Source organism: Pantherophis guttatus, chromosome 14 (assembly GCF_059756535.1).
Source record: "Pantherophis guttatus breed Tessera chromosome 14, ASM5975653v1, whole genome shotgun sequence".
NCBI classification, from domain to species: Eukaryota; Metazoa; Chordata; class Lepidosauria; order Squamata; family Colubridae; genus Pantherophis; species Pantherophis guttatus.
Genome location: NC_142076.1, coordinates 16,263,910 through 16,279,048, shown reverse-complemented (window position 1 = coordinate 16,279,048; position 15,139 = coordinate 16,263,910). Strand labels below are relative to the sequence as shown.

Sequence of the window (15,139 nt, the reverse complement as noted above, 5' to 3'; positions counted from 1 at the left end):
GCGAGTTTTGTGAATTTTCTTGCCACGGTTGGTGAGTGAATCGCTGAAAGGGTTCCGTTAGTAACACGGTTGTTACATTTTCCCCCTTGACCTTGCTTTGCAGAAGGTTGCAAAAGGGGGAATCACGTGACCCCCGGGACACTGCAACCGTCATAAATATGAATCAGTTGCCAAACATCCGAATTTTGCTCAGATGGCATCACAAGGATGTTGCAACGGTCGTAAGTGTGAAAAATATTCATGTCACTTTTTTCAATCCTGCGGTAACTTACTATTACCTGGATTCATGGGGCTGTATCCAGGGATGGACTGCTGGGAGTTTGCAGGGTTTTGGGAGAACCTCTAACTAAGATTCTGTGCAGTTCGGAGAACCCCCAAATCCCACTCCTGGCTGGCCCTGCCCCGCCCACCTCACCCCTCTCAGGAGTCCCCACGCGGCCTGTTTTGGATACAGGTAAGTGCAGGACACATGCGGAGGCACAGGGAGGGCAAAAAATGGGCCTACCGAAAGTTTTGGAAGGCTGGAAACAGGCCTCCAGAGCCTGGGGAGGCCGTTTTCGCCCTCTCAGAGGCTCGAGGAAAGCCTCCAGAGCCTGGGGAGGGCAAAAACGACCCCCCTCCGCCGTGGTGCAGGAGGCTGACAAGGCCACAGCCACCCAGCAACCGGGCAGAGAACACCTTGCTAAAATTTTTGAAGCCCACCCCTGGCTGTATGCATCTGTTCTGGATGAGACATTTAAGATCAAACCTGCCAACATTTACTGGATGGTTATTTATTTATTTATTTATTTTATTTTATTTTATTCAATTTATATCCCGCCCTTCTCCAAGTGGAGAAGGACGGGAAACAAAATTTAAATTTATTAAAAAATTAAATAACCGTGGCCCAAAAAATTTAAAACATTGAAAACTAAAACCCCTTTGACAATTTAAAAGCTAAAAACTAAAAAGGGGAGGGGGTTTCACGCCAGCCCTGCTTGATGGAAAAGAAAAGTTTTTAGGGCACGGTAAAAGACCCGGAGATCCGATATCCTTCGTATCTCCGGGGGCAAATCGTTCCAGAGGGCAGAAGCTGCCACAGAGAAGGCCCTCCCCCTGGGGGTTGCCAGCTGACATTGCCTGGCTGACGGCACCCTGAGGAGTCCCTCTCTGTGGGAGCGTACTGGCCGGTGGGAGGCTATCGGCGGCAGAAGGCGGTCCCGCAAATACCCAGGTCCTATGCCATGGAGCGCTTTAAAGGTGGTAACCAACACCTTGAAGCGCACCCGGAAGACCACTGGAAGCCAATGCAGCTCCCGCAGGAGAGGTGTCACATGGGAGCGGCCCCTCGCTCTCATAATCCCCCGCGCGGCCGCATTCTGCACCAGTTGGAGCCTCCGGGTGCTCCTCAAGGGGAGCCCCATGTAGAGAGCATTGCAGTAGTCCAGGCAGGAAGTGACGAGCGCCTAAGTGACCGTGCGTAGGGAGTCCCGATCCAGAAAGGGACGCAACTGGCGAATCAGGCGGACCTGATAAAAAGCTCCCCTGGCCACAGCCGTCATATGCTCTTCTAAAGACAGCCGTGCATCCAGGAGGATACCCAAGTTGCGAGCCCTATCCGTGGGGGCCAATAACTCGCCCCCAATAGCCAGCGATGGCACCAGCTGGCTATATCGGGATGCCAGATTATCTTCTTGAATTCCCTGCTGACTCAATCCAGGAACGAGCGATTCCCACCATCCCTTGACAAAGCAAACCGAACCCGTTCCCCTTTAAGGCTTACCCCATGCAGAGTGGACGAGACCGTTTTCCGAAGGACCGGCACAAATTCTTCCACGGGCGAGAAAGCGTTGGGTGCTAAGACTTGGTAAAGGCTGAGTTTCTTGGCTGCGGGAAGGTAAAAGAAGAAGAAACCCCCCCCGAGTCCAGCAACTGGTTTGAACTGGTACCGTTTCAGAGGGGAAACCTCGGGGGGGGGGGGTTCTGCTGCCTTACCTCGCAATCCATTGATTTTTAACCACTCCGCGGATGATTTGGCCAAGAAGTTGGGCATCTGGATTGCAAGGAGGCGTTCGTGCTGGAAGGGCTTGGATAGGTGTACCAGAGATGACGCCTTTAGACGCTCCGTTGAACTCTAAGCAGAGATAAGAGTCAACATGTCCTCTGTAAAAAACAGCGTGTTCTCGTTTCTGTCGAATCGTCCAACCACTGCAACATTTTTAATGAAAGGGAGGGGCTGCTACCACCACAGTGCGATGATCGGATTTCCTAGCCCTGGGCTACAGGCACGCAAGTGAAGCCTCTGAAAGGAATCGGGGACTTACGTTGGTCACTAAATTGAAAAGCGAGTCACCCATCTTGCCCTCGTAGATCTCGTTCACGATCTTGAGCACGCCGTCTGCTTTCTGCCGCTCGGAAAGAACCAGGTGAATATCCGTGCTGTGACAACTCTGATTAGACGATGCCAAATGGAGAGAGGGAGGGAGGGAGGGAAAGAGAGGGAGGGAGGGAGAGAGGGACAGAGGGAGGGAGGGAAACAGACGGAGAGAGAAAAGGAGAGAGAGAAAGAGAGGGAGGGGGAGGGAAGGAGGGAGAGGGTGGGAAGGAGAGAGAGAGGGAGAGAGGGAGAGAGGAGAGAAAGGGAGGGAAGGAGGGAGAGAGAGGGAGGGAGGGAGAGAGGGAGGGAGGGAGAGGGAGAAAGGGAGGGAAGGAGGGAGGGAGAGAGGGAGGGAGGGAAAGAGAAAGGGAGGGAAAAAGAGAGACAGAGAGACAGAGATATTAAGGTAGTCCTCAATTTATGACCACAATTGAGCCCAAAAGGGGGGGGTGTAATGTGACTGGGTGGGTGTGGCCAATTTATTTTTATTTTTTATTTTATTTTTAAAACCATTTTTTCTACAACCTCTTTGGTGAAGAGGTTGTAAAAAAATGCTTTCAAAAGCCTCTGACGATCCCAGCTGAGTTGCCTGATCGTCAGAGGCTTTTTTTCTTTTAAATGCCTCTGCCGATCAGGCAACTCAGCTGGGATCGTCAGAGGCATTTAAAAGGAAAAAAAGGGTTTTTTTTCTTTTAAAAGCCTCTGACGATCCCAGCTGAGCCACACGATCATCAGAGGCTTTTTTTTTTTTTTTTAACTTTTAAAAGCATTTTTTGGCCGAAGAGGTTGTAGAAAAAATGCTTTTAAAAGTAAAAAAAAAAAGCCTCTGATGATCGTGCGGCTCAGCTGGGCATGGAGGGGGGAGGGGCGGGACGGGGATTTTTGCTAGCGGTTCTCCGAACCACCCGCCTCCATTGCTACCGGATCAAGCGATCCAGTCCGAACCGGGAGCATTTCACCCCTGGTGCACGCGATACTTCTGCGCATATGCAGAAGCATCTGGGCGGAGTCTCCTGATGCCGCCGCTACCAATTCATCCAATCCGGAACGAACTGGTAGCAACCCATCACTAGTTAAACAGCACACCCCTGCTTTAAAGTAACGCACCTGAAGTTGCAAAACTTCCTACCTCCATTTTTCCTGAGTAGCAATGGTAACGGCCTCTCACCTCTTCTGCCAAGCTTTTGACAGCAGCCTAAAAAAATGAATGAAATTAAAGGGAAGTCAGTGGCTGTTTCCCTCTGAACAATAATCAAAAGAATTAATAATCAAAGAAGCAAAACATCTTCAAAAAAGAAAAAAGAAAGAAAGTCCAGTTGCCTCCTGATGTTCTGTCCCCAACCCCACGCACACACACCAACAGACGTTCAGGAATTAAAGACCAAACCAGCCGGCAAAATCCTTTTCCTTATGATAACGGAACTTGGCAACAACCTAGTGGCTGCCTGCCAAGAGTTTATTATTTACGAAGAGGAGAGATAACTTCTCCCCACTCCTGGTACATCAAAAGAAACAGCTCAATAATTACAATCAAGTCTAGAGATAATCCAGTCTATAGCAAAAGTCCGGCAATGCAGAATGGCGTGGAAGCTTTCAGCTTTGTTCGTCACAAGGTTTGACTGGCCACCACGCTCCCTTTTATACCCTGTGGGGTGTGGTCCAGTGACTCAGCTTAATCTCTGGCACGCCTCTTCTTCTGTTGCGCGCGCTTATCTCTGCGACGCTGGCGTGGATCCAGCCAAGACTCATTACCCTCATCACTGTCCATCTGTGGCTGCGTGGACGTGCTTGGCCCCGGTCCTATCTCTTGCTCTTTGGCGGACACCGAAGGCATTGCCAGAGAGGAGGGTCCTGGAGAGGGAGGCCTTGCCAACTCCTCTCCTTCACTCTCGGAGTCCTCTCCTGCCGATGACACAGGCTCAGGTAACGGAGCCACAACACTTGAAAAAGCACCTTTGGGACTTCTGAGCTATGCTCCCTTTCCCACAACCCTGAGACTCACCGGAGGCGCCTCACTGCTGCAGTTGTACGCCACGGTGTGAACCAGCAAACGTCTTCCGGCTGAACACTGTTGGATGTAATCCGACAAAATTTCTGGAGCCTGGTCCGGACTGTTTTGGAAAAGAAGAAAGGAGAAAGGGATGGGTTGGGTTGGGTTGGGAGAGAAGGACGAGCTGTAATTATGGCATAGGAAAGAGAAAACGGTCATCAAAAACTGGAGAATGCAGGCAATAAGTCCTCGACGTACGAGCCCAAGGGAGTTCCAAAATTTCTGTTGCTAAGCGAGAGACTGGTTAAATAAATCTTGATGCATTTTAGACTTTTCTTGCCATCATTGCTCAGTGAATCCCTGCCGTTTGTTGTCGAATTTTGATCCTGTCACTGTGAGGATGCAGGAACGGTCATTTAAAAAAATGTGCCCTGTGACCGTTTTTCACTCTTATGACCATCCCCATGGTCATGTGATCAAAATTCAGACGCTTAGCAACTGACTCATATTGATGACGGCTGCGGCATCCCAGAATCACATGATCCCCTTTTGCGACCTTTTGACAAGCCAAATTCACTTAACAATCCTGTAGGAATGGTTAAATGGAATACCGTATTTTTCAGAGTATCAGACGCTCCAGACTATAAGACGCACCTACCTTTTTCGGTGAGGGAAAACAAGAAAAAGAAATCTGCCTCTGCCTCCCGGCAATTTTGCCTCTTTGCAGCAAACAGCCTGCTTTACTTTCATTTTCATTTTCAGCATAGCTTGATTAACACACACACACACACAAAAATCTGCTCCCAGCAATTTACTTCCTTGCAGCAAACAGCAGAGACCCCCGCAAAACAGTTGAGAGTCGGGAGGCTGATCCAAGGGACAATCAACTTGTGCTAATTAGGCTGTGCTGAAGCTGAAAGGAGCTGTTTTTTTCTTGCTGTTTGCTTGCAAGGAGGTAAATTGCTGCGAGGCAGAGGCCAAAGGTCGTAAAAAGGAGGTAAAATCCATCTAACAACTGTCTCACGCAGCAGCAGAAATTTGGGGCTCAATTCTGGTCGTAAATCGAGGGCTGCCTGCACATTTAAACCACAGACAAAATGTGTCTTTCTCGAGGTGACCTACCAGGTTCCTACTATGATCACCAGCGAATCCAGTTCTCTCATCTCCAGGACTTTCTTTAAAGCTTTTAGCAAATTACAACCTCTAGTGGGTCCCAGCTCCTGTACCCACTGCCTGGCTTCATTTAATCTAGGGAATTAAAAAAAAAAGAAGGAAAGTAAATTTTACTGCACGCCAATTTAGACACAAGCCTGGAGTTCTACAGAGCAATTAAACAGGGTTTTCCCTTTGAGTTTAATGATAATCGTGATGTGCCTATCGACAAAGCACATCTCAAACCACAAATTCCAAACAATTAAAACACTGAAAGTCAACCACTTAAGTGGTTAGCGAATGCAAAGATCAGCCAATAAATGGCAACGTTGACAGGATAAAATTAGGCGATAAAATTGTTGCAGAATAATGATAACAGATATTCACTTCTACTAAAAGTGACTCCTGCAAGCATGCACAAGGTATCAATAACGATACAACCAACAGGGAATTTAACAAAAAAGGAAAACGGGCCCTATAATTCCAGCGAGAGGAACAAAACTCTGAAATTTTAGTCAAATAGCACTCTTTCCACATGTCATCCTTAGTGAAGTGTCTGCATTTCCTGTGTCGGATGAGAAAAGCACATCTTTTTCCTGCTGTCCTGGCCACTTTTTACAGAGGAACGATGGAGAGCATTTTAACAAACCACATCCCTGTTTGGTTTGGTGGCAGCAGCGCCTCAGATAGAAAGTCCATACAGAGAGTGGTGAGGACAGTGGAGAAGATTATAGGAAGCTCGCTGCCCGTTATTCATGATGTGTTCGGAGCTAGGCTTCCCCAGCAGCACGAAGCCGAGTCCTCGTCCCGATAAACCCCTTTTATTTAATTTACAGTGAATTCCTCTCTAGCAAAGTCTTTCCTCCCCCACAGTCTTTCAAGATAGTTCACAATTATCGACCTTGATCAGGCTTGGAGAGTGGCCAGGCCGATATCTTTCACACACAGCAATATTTGGCAAGAATGCAGGAATGAACTAATTGTCTCCTGCAAACTCCACTCCCCTTTCGCTCCTCTTTTATTCCTTATTTTCAGGGGGAAGGCTTATTTTAGCGCATGCGCTCAAATGCCCGATTTGGCTTATTATCAGGGGATGTCTTATTTTCGGGGAAACAGGGTAATATATGTGGGTATGTGCATAATTTTCTATTGATGGCTTTATTTTGTCATTTTATCGTGTATTTATTATTTTGTAGTGTATATTGGAGGTGGTGACGCTTTGAGAGCTGTACGCAACGAAATTTTATTGTAATGTACGCCGATTAGTGTACATTCAAAGTGTTCTAAGTTTGAAGCCTTACCGGTCCCCGTTGACTGCACATGGTTCCTCCCACAGAGCTGAGGTCTCACTTCCAAACGAGATAAAGTAGAGTTTTTTCATGTAATGCAGCTGTTCGTTAATTAATGCCTGGGAGGAAAATCATCAGAGTTCAGGTTGATTTGAGTTGACTGTCAGGCCTGGAAATCATCTTTTATACTAGGCCTTCAGGCCTGCGACATTTACTGCTGTGGGAAACTGGGAGGGGGGATTGTATGGAGCAGGGGTGATATGTAGTCAAAATAACATTCCTTTCTCAGAGAGTCAAGGACATCTTGCCCTGCACCTGGAGGGGTGTGACTGGGAGGCATCTCCAGTTGGGACGGTGCATTGATTGGGCCATGTGATGGACATGTAGGTGCTGGGGGAAAGGGACTTGGATTTTCTTTTGGGTGGGGAAAACCTGGAAGCTTTCAGATTCGGGTTTTCCCAGATGTGCCAATATGACATCTCTAATAAAGCATAACTTTGAGGAACTTCAAGCCTTGGAGTCTTCTTTTGTTGGGGGTCTTACTTGGGACCCTGACGTTGACCCCACAAGAAGAGCCAACTCTTATCACATACACATTATCCCCTCCACAAGGTTACCAATAACTCAGCAATGCAATATTGAATGGGCCAGCAGTCTATGAGGGAATGGCTTCCGTCATCAAATGAAGCCGTGATATCACGACCTGAGCTTTGTTAAATACAGGGAGTCCTTGACTTGCAACCGTCCGTTTGGTGACCGTTCAAAGTTACAACGGGAATGGAAAAAGTGACCTCATGATCAGTTTTCGCACTTATGACCATTGCAGCATTCCCATGGTCACGTGATTACAATTCGGCCGTTTGGCAACTGATTCATATTTATGACGGGTGAAGTGTTCCCGGGGTCACGTGATCCCCTTCTGCGACCTTCCACGGGGAAGCCAGATTGACTTAACAACCGTGTTACTAATTGAATAATTGCCAGAGACTCACTTAACAAATGTGGCAAGTTAAAGTCGTAAAACGGGGCAAAATTCCCAGAACAGCTGTCACGCGTAGCAACGGCTCTACTGTCGTCGTAAATCGAGGACTGCCTTACCAAGAGATCCATTTGGAGTCCTTGCAGTCCTGATCCATAACCTACACTGGAGGTTTCGATCAGAACTCCAAGTTTGTTTCCTTGAATAACACCAAAGATCTGGAGTGGGAGGAGAAAAAAAAAATAGAAAGAAATGGAGAGACCTTAGAACATCATTCATGTATGTATGTATGTATGTATGTATGTATGTATGTATGTATTCATTCATTCATTCATTCATTCATTCATTACTTTCATATGGAATTAGAATCTTTATGATTTTGCATAGTGAGTCACCCCAAAAATTTTATTGCAAAAGACTTTTTACATTACTCTACATTACACACCAACAAACCTCTGGGGCTGCCAGAAGAAAATCCATAAAAATACAGTTTGTTTTACGCTACACTCTAAAAGGAAGATATAAACTCCAATGATTGTATTCTCCTCTATTACAGATATACAGATTAGAACGGCAGAAAAAACAAGGGCTACCAACCTGCCTTCCATTGAGGACCTGTATACTGCACGAGTCAAAAAGAGGGCTGTGAAAATATCTACAGACCCCTCGCATCCTGGACATAAACTGTTTCAACTCTTATCCTCAAAGCGACGCTATAGAGCACTGCACACCAGAACAACTAGACAGAAGGACAGTTTTTTCCTGAATGCCATCACTCTGCTAAACAAATAATTCCCTCAACACGGTCAAACTATTCATTAAGTCTGCACTACTATTAATCTTCTCATCCTTCCTATCACCCATCTCCTCCCACTTATGATTGCATGACTGTAACCTTGTTGCTTGTATTCTTATGATTTGTATTGATTGTTTCCTAGTATGAGTTAATTGCTTATTTGTTCCCTATGACTATCATTAAGTGTTGTACCTTATGATTCTTGATGAATGTATCTTGTCTTTTTATGTACACTGAGAGCTTATGCACCAAAGACAAATTCCTTGTGTGTCTAATCACACTTGGCCAATAAAGAATTCTATTCTATTCTATTCTATTCTATTCTATTCTATTCTATTCTATTCTATTCTATTCTATACTATACTATACTATACTATACTATACTATACTATACTATACTATACTATACTATACTATACTATACTATACTATACTATACTATACTATACAGTTTAGTTTCAGCCAATATACCTAAATCATCATGTTTACTTCTGGTTTAGGGTATGGTGTGAATTCAGTTTCGAATATTACTCTGTGTTTGTGTATGTGTGAATGTGCATGCAGTGAACAACGCAGCCAGCCAGATATCTCACAGGTTTAATCTTCCCATTCATTCCACCCAGATTTGCTATTAGAGACAGAACACGTACTGTATATATTGCTTCACAGGGCTTCACAGCCCTCTCGAAGCGGTCTACAGAGTCAGCCTATTGTCCCCCAACAATCTGGATCCTCATTTTACCCACCTCAGAAGGATGGAAGGCTGAGTCAACTTTGAGCCGGTCAGGATCGAACTGCTGGCAGTCGGCAGAATTAACCTGCAGTACTGCATTCTAACCACTGCGCCACTAGTGCTTGTAATGAAATTACTATACAATTTTTCTAATACTGGAACTATCGTTTAACCATTTTTAAAAAAAATATTACCTTCTTCGATCCTCGGAGAAGCCAACGCATCCTCTTGTCATATAGATCGATAGCCCTGAAGATAAAACATACACCTCCGCAAATATAAACAATGCATTATATATATATATATATATATATATATATATATATATATGCTAATGCTAGCTTACTTATTTCGGCAAAAATTCTGTCTTTAAGTGAGGAATTATAAAATAAATGGCTTAGAGGCGACTCTACATATCTTTCTTGTTTTTTTTTAAGGAGACTGACATGGGATACTCACATTTGTAATTGAGATTCGAAACTGTTGACCTCCTCTTCAGTAAACTCCACTGTATTGTCATCACCCCTAAAGGAAAACATCCCATGGTGAGCCAAGAGGAGGCGCTGTCATGCCCCCCGTTGGAGCCTGAATTCATAGAGGAGGACGAGTCAGAGCTGGGGCCTTCGGAGGAATGTGGGGAGGAGCAGGACGAGGCAGCCCCGGGCCTCTCGGGCTTGGGATGGCTTGCCAGCAGGAGGAAGGAGGTCAGGACAACCGAGAGGTCAGGCAGTGGAGATGAGGAGCGACCGAGCTCAGGCGATAAGCAAGGTCCGCCCCCTCCTGATCCCCGAGCATGGAGAGTGGAGAGGAGATGGGAACAGCATAGGCCGACCCGACAACTCGGGAGGAGAGCGCCCCACCGCTCTTCACAATGCACACCTGCGGACTGAGACTTACGGAGAGGCTATGGGGAGGGGCGTTTGTCAGGAACAAACGTTGAATTTGTGGAGTTTTGTGTGTCGTTGCCGACGTCTGGAGTTTGCAGGACTGCTTGCTTTCTTCCTTGCTTCGTGGATCTATTGCCTTGTTCCTTGCCTTGCTAGACTTCTTGCTTTGAAGCCGTTGTGCTAACAGCGTTTTGCTGGACTACTCACAGCCAGAGGCTGCTGTGTGTGTGTGTGTGTGTGTGTGTGTGTGTGTGTGTGTGTGTGTGTGTGTGTGTGAGTAAATGAGTGCTTTGCTCCGGGACTTGCCATAAAAGTGGGAGCGTTTCAGGGACAGTTGGAGCAATAAACTATCAGCTGATAGTGTTGCCTAGCAGCTGACAGTGAACTATCAGCTGACAGTGTTGCCTACCAGCTGACAGTGAACTATCAGCTGACAGTGTTGCCTACCAGCTGACAGTGAACTATCAGCTGACAGTGTTGCCTACCAGCTGACAGTGAACTATCAGCTGACAGTGTTGCCTACCAGCTGACAGTGAACTATCAGCTGACAGTGTTGCCTCCATGCCTTATCCCGGGTCGTCACAGGCGCAAGCAACCGTACACGAATGGGACTCGCACTTACGCGGTAGCACTGCCTTTCTTCATCAAATCCTCGAGAGAGAGTTGCAAGTTTGCCAAGCTGTAGACCTGAATCCAATCGTCGGTGGCTTTTAAATTAGCAAACATCACCTCCGTGTTCTTCAGCCGCTGTGGGCAAAACACAGTGAGATGTCTGGTGAGATTCGAACTGCCAAATTGCAGTCAGCCGGCAGGCAGCTGAAGTAGCCTTGCAGTACTGCACTCTAACCACTGCGCCACCACGGCTCTTGTGGAAATGTGGCAAATCGGTCGTTAAAATGGGGCAAAAGTCACTTAACAACGGTCTCGCTTAACAACAGAAATGTTGCGCTCCCTTGCGGTCGTACGTCACGGGCTACCTGCAGAGATCGATAGTGCAGGTCTGCTTCTAACCGGTTCCTAGTTTCACCGAGATAGTACGGCCTCCATCGTGAACAGGAATATTCACTTACCATTAAATCGTGCGTTTGGTTAACATGGGTGACTAGCAATCCTTGGTCATCCGCAAGATCGGTGATCTGGACGTCCTGCCATGATTTCTGCCTTTTGGGTGAGCAGGCCTTTGAGTCTGGGTTTGCGCTGCGAAAAAAAATAAACCATCTTGAGAGATAACAGGTTGGCACTACACTCGCCTTACGCTGCCACCTGGACTTTCCCTCACGGGTAGTCCTCGACTTAAGACCGTCCTGGAGGCTTACGACCAGGGGTGAGTTCTAAATTTTGTTACTACCGGTTATGTGGGCGTGGCTTATTTTGTGGGCGTGGCTTGATGGTCATGTGACAATTCTTGAGGATTTAGCAAAGGTACTGGTCTACCAGACTTTTAACTGCTTGCAGAGCTGTACCGGTCTACTCATTTGTTTTTGGAGGCACTGGTCTACCCATTTATTTTTGCAGGCACTGGTCTACTCATTTCTTTTTGGAGGCACCAGTCTATTCATTTGTTTTTGGAGGCACTGGTCTACCCATTTATTTTTGCAGGTACTGGTCTACTCATTTCTTTTTGGAGGCACCAGTCTATTCATTTGTTTTTGGAGGCACTGGTCTACCCATTTATTTTTGCAGGTACTGGTCTACTCATTTCTTTTTGGAGGCACCAGTCTATTCATTTGTTTTTGGAGGCACTGGTCTACCCATTTATTTTTGCAGGTACTGGTCTACTCATTTCTTTTTGGAGGCACCAGTCTATTCATTTGTTTTTGGAGGCACTGGTCTACCCATTTATTTTTGCAGGCACCAGTCTACCCATTTGATTTTGGAGGCACCGGTCTACCCATTTGTTTTTGGAAGCACCGGTCTACCCATTTGTTTTTGGAGGCATGTTTTTTTTAGTTGCTAGGACTCTGAAGCAGGTTTGCACTAACCACCGCCTCTGGTGCAAGGCTGCATCGATGCTTGTAGACGCACACAATTCTCCTCCACTTTCTAAGACCGTTTGAAAGTCAATAAAAGTCACCTTTCCCTCCCCGCTTTTTCATAGCCCTTCTCAACTTCCAAGCTGGTTTCTTCCCACCCATCGTCCCAAGCGGAGGTGATCCGAGATGCGAGACTCACCAGGCGTCTGCCATGCTCTTGCACACCTCTTCCATGTGCAGCTGATGCTCTTCGGGCCTTTTGAGTCTAGTCTCTGGCTGGCCCTGTGTTTTCTATCTCCAATAGCAACGGAAGCAACCATTCTCATCAGGGAGGGAGGGAGGGAGGAGAAAGAGGTGGAAGAGGGGAAGGGAAGGGAAGGGAAGGGGAGAGGAGGGGAGGAGAGGAGAGGAGAGGAGAGGAGAGGGGAAGGGGAAGGGGAAGGGGAAGGGGAAGGGGAAGGAAAGGAACGGAACAGAAAGGAAAGGAAAGGAAAAGAAAAGAAAAGAGAGGGGAAGGAAAGGAAAGGAACAGAATGGAGAGGAGAAGAGAGGAGAGGAGAGGGAGAGGAGAGGGGAAGGGAAGGGAAGGAAAGGAAAGGAAAGGAGAGGAAAGGGGAAGAAAAGGAAAAGAAAATAGAGGAGAGGAGAGGGGAAGGAAAGGAACAGAATGGAGAGGAGAAGAGAGGAGAGGAGAGGGAGAGGAGAGGGGAAGGAAAGGAAAGGAATGGAAAGGAGAGGAAAGGGAAGGAAAGGAAAAGAAAAGAAAAGAGAGGAGAGGAGAGGAGAGGAGAGGGGAGAGGAGAGGAGAGGGGAGGAGAGGAGAGGGGAGGAGAGGAGAGGGAGAGGGAGAAGAGAGGGGAGGGGAAGGGGAAGGGGAAGGGGAAGGGGAAGGGGAAGGAGAGGAGAAGGGGAAGGGGAAGGGGAAGGGAAAGGAAAGGAACGGAAAGGGGAGGAAAGGGGAAGGAAAAGAAAAGAGAGGAGAGGAGAGGAGAGGAGAGGAGAGGAGAGGAGAGGAAGAAGGACTGGGCAATGAACAGGCAAAGAGCCGTTTGACAGGTTTTCAAGAGCTGGCCCACCGAAAAAGTTCCAGGAAGTATTTCTATGTACTATAAAGTGTGGAAAATCTATTTTTATTGCTCTGTGCCCTCCCTGAATGACGTAATCCTTTGTGTACAGTATTAATACTGATTTTTTTTTTAAAGGAAGTCCATTCCAAGCAAGAGTTTGAAAACCTCTGGCAGTGTTTGAAACCAGGACACAAGGTGACACAAGGGCCAGCTTTTGTGCAAAATGGTGTGTGTGTGTGTGTGTGTGTGTGTGTGTGTGTGTGTGTGTGTCACAGGGTCCACCCCTTAGGACCTGGGCTAAAGAACCCAGGTATATGTGTCCGCTTGCTTTGAAATGTGTGATTCATTTGCCCTGTTTTAGGACCTTTCTTGCCGTGGACTTAAGTGAATCGTTGCGATTGTTAAATTAGTCGAGTTGTTGAAGTGACTCTGGCTTCCCCGTGGACTTGGCTTGTCAGAAGGTTGCAAAAGAGGATCACGTGACCTCAGGACATTGCGGCCGCCATAATTACGAGTCAGTCGGTAAAGGGTCTGAATTCTGATGGCACGACCATGGAGGTGCTTGCAATGGTCAGAAATCTGTGAAAAATAGCAATAGCACTGAAGACTTATCCAAAGGTAAAGGTTCCCCTCGCACATAGGTGCTAGTCGTTCCCGACTCTAGGGGGCGGTGCTCATCTCCGTTTCAAAGCCGAAGAGCCAGCGCTGTCCGAAGACGTCTCCGTGGTTATGTGACCGGCATGACTCAATGCCAAAGGCGCATGGAACGCTGTTCCCTTCCCACCAAAGGTGGTCCCTGTTTTCCTACTTGCATTTTTTACGTGCTTTCGAACTGCTAGGTTGGCAGAAGCTGGGCCAAGTAACGGGAGCTCACCCCATTATGCGGCACTAGGGATTTGAACCGCTGAACTGCCAACCTTTCGATCGACAAGCTCAGCGTCTTAGCCACTGAGCCACCGCGTCCCTTAAGACTTATATACCGCTTCATGATGCTTGAAAGTGGATTACATAGTCAGCTTTCCTTCCCCCCCACCCCAACAATCTGGGTCCTCATTTTACCCACCTCGGAAGGATGGAAGGCTGAGTCAACCTTGAGCTGGTCAGAATTGAACCCCTGGCGGTGGGCAGAGTCAGCCTGCAATACTGCATTCTAACCACTGCGCCACCACAGCTAATCAGCAGTAGCTCTTAGACTTATATACTGCTTTACAGCCGTCTCTAAGCGGTTTACACAGTCAGCCTATTGCCTCCCAACAATCTGGGTCCTCGTTTTACCGACCTCGGAAGGATAGAAGGTTGAGTCAACCCTGAATGTTGGTAAATTGCTTTTTTTCAGGGCTGTTGTAATTTTGAATAGTCACTAAATAAATGATTGTAAATCAAGGATTACCTGTAAAGGGTTTTGGAGGTGTTTGCTGCAGAAATCTGAGATTGTGAAGGGCCCCGAAAGGCTGTAGACGTTTGCCTGAAGCAAAGATAATGCTAAGAGGACTATACCATATTTATCAGATTTAAATATCCACCCATCTCACAAATATGTCTCTGGGCACCACAGATGTCATCAATCTTTGGAAGAGACAATAAGTAAATAAATAATCTATCATCTATCTCTCTCTCTGTCTGTCTGTCATCTATCTACCTATTTTTCTAACTCTCATCTACCTACCTATCCAATTATCTATTTTTCTATCTATATTTCTCACCTACCTATTTTTCTATCTTTTTCTATCTCTCATCTACCTATTTTTCTCTCATCTATTTTTCTATCTCTCATCTATTTATCTATCTCTCTCTCATCTACCTATTTTTCTATCTATATCTATTTTTCTATCTCTCATCTACCTATTTTTCTTTCTATCTATCTATCTACCGTTTCCCCCAAAACAAGACATCCCCTGATAATAAGCCCAATTGGGC

The 15,139-nt window shown here is 46.6% G+C and overlaps 1 protein-coding gene across 7 annotated transcripts in view; it reads right to left on the bottom strand.

Moving 5' to 3' along the window:
- Positions 1 to 13,270, bottom strand: part of VWA3A (von Willebrand factor A domain containing 3A) — a 42,413-nt gene extending 29,143 nt beyond the window's left edge. For 6 of the 7 annotated variants that reach the window (XR_009622874.2, XR_015729864.1, XR_015729865.1 and 3 more), the window contains exons 1-13: positions 12,355 to 13,176; positions 11,253 to 11,379; positions 10,805 to 10,929; positions 9,755 to 9,820; positions 9,490 to 9,544; positions 7,886 to 7,984; positions 6,800 to 6,906; positions 5,469 to 5,594; positions 4,359 to 4,467; positions 3,486 to 3,551; positions 2,304 to 2,429; positions 1,975 to 2,113; positions 1,763 to 1,866 (exon numbers count right to left, since the gene is read on the bottom strand). Coding sequence is in view for 2 of the 7 variants with exons in the window: in XM_060692871.2 (XP_060548854.2) it covers positions 1,763 to 1,866; positions 1,975 to 2,113; positions 2,304 to 2,429; positions 3,486 to 3,551; positions 4,359 to 4,467; positions 5,469 to 5,594; positions 6,800 to 6,906; positions 7,886 to 7,984; positions 9,490 to 9,544; positions 9,755 to 9,820; positions 10,805 to 10,929; positions 11,253 to 11,379; positions 12,355 to 12,389 (1,284 nt within the window). In the remaining 5 variants the exon portion in view is untranslated. Of the gene's footprint in view, positions 1 to 1,762; positions 1,867 to 1,974; positions 2,114 to 2,303; positions 2,430 to 3,485; positions 3,552 to 4,358; positions 4,468 to 5,468; positions 5,595 to 6,799; positions 6,907 to 7,885; positions 7,985 to 9,489; positions 9,545 to 9,754; positions 9,821 to 10,804; positions 10,930 to 11,252; positions 11,380 to 12,354 lie in introns of all 7 variants that reach the window. The other variant, XM_060692870.2, reaches the window with a different exon arrangement.
- Positions 13,271 to 15,139: the final 1,869 nt, after the last annotated feature.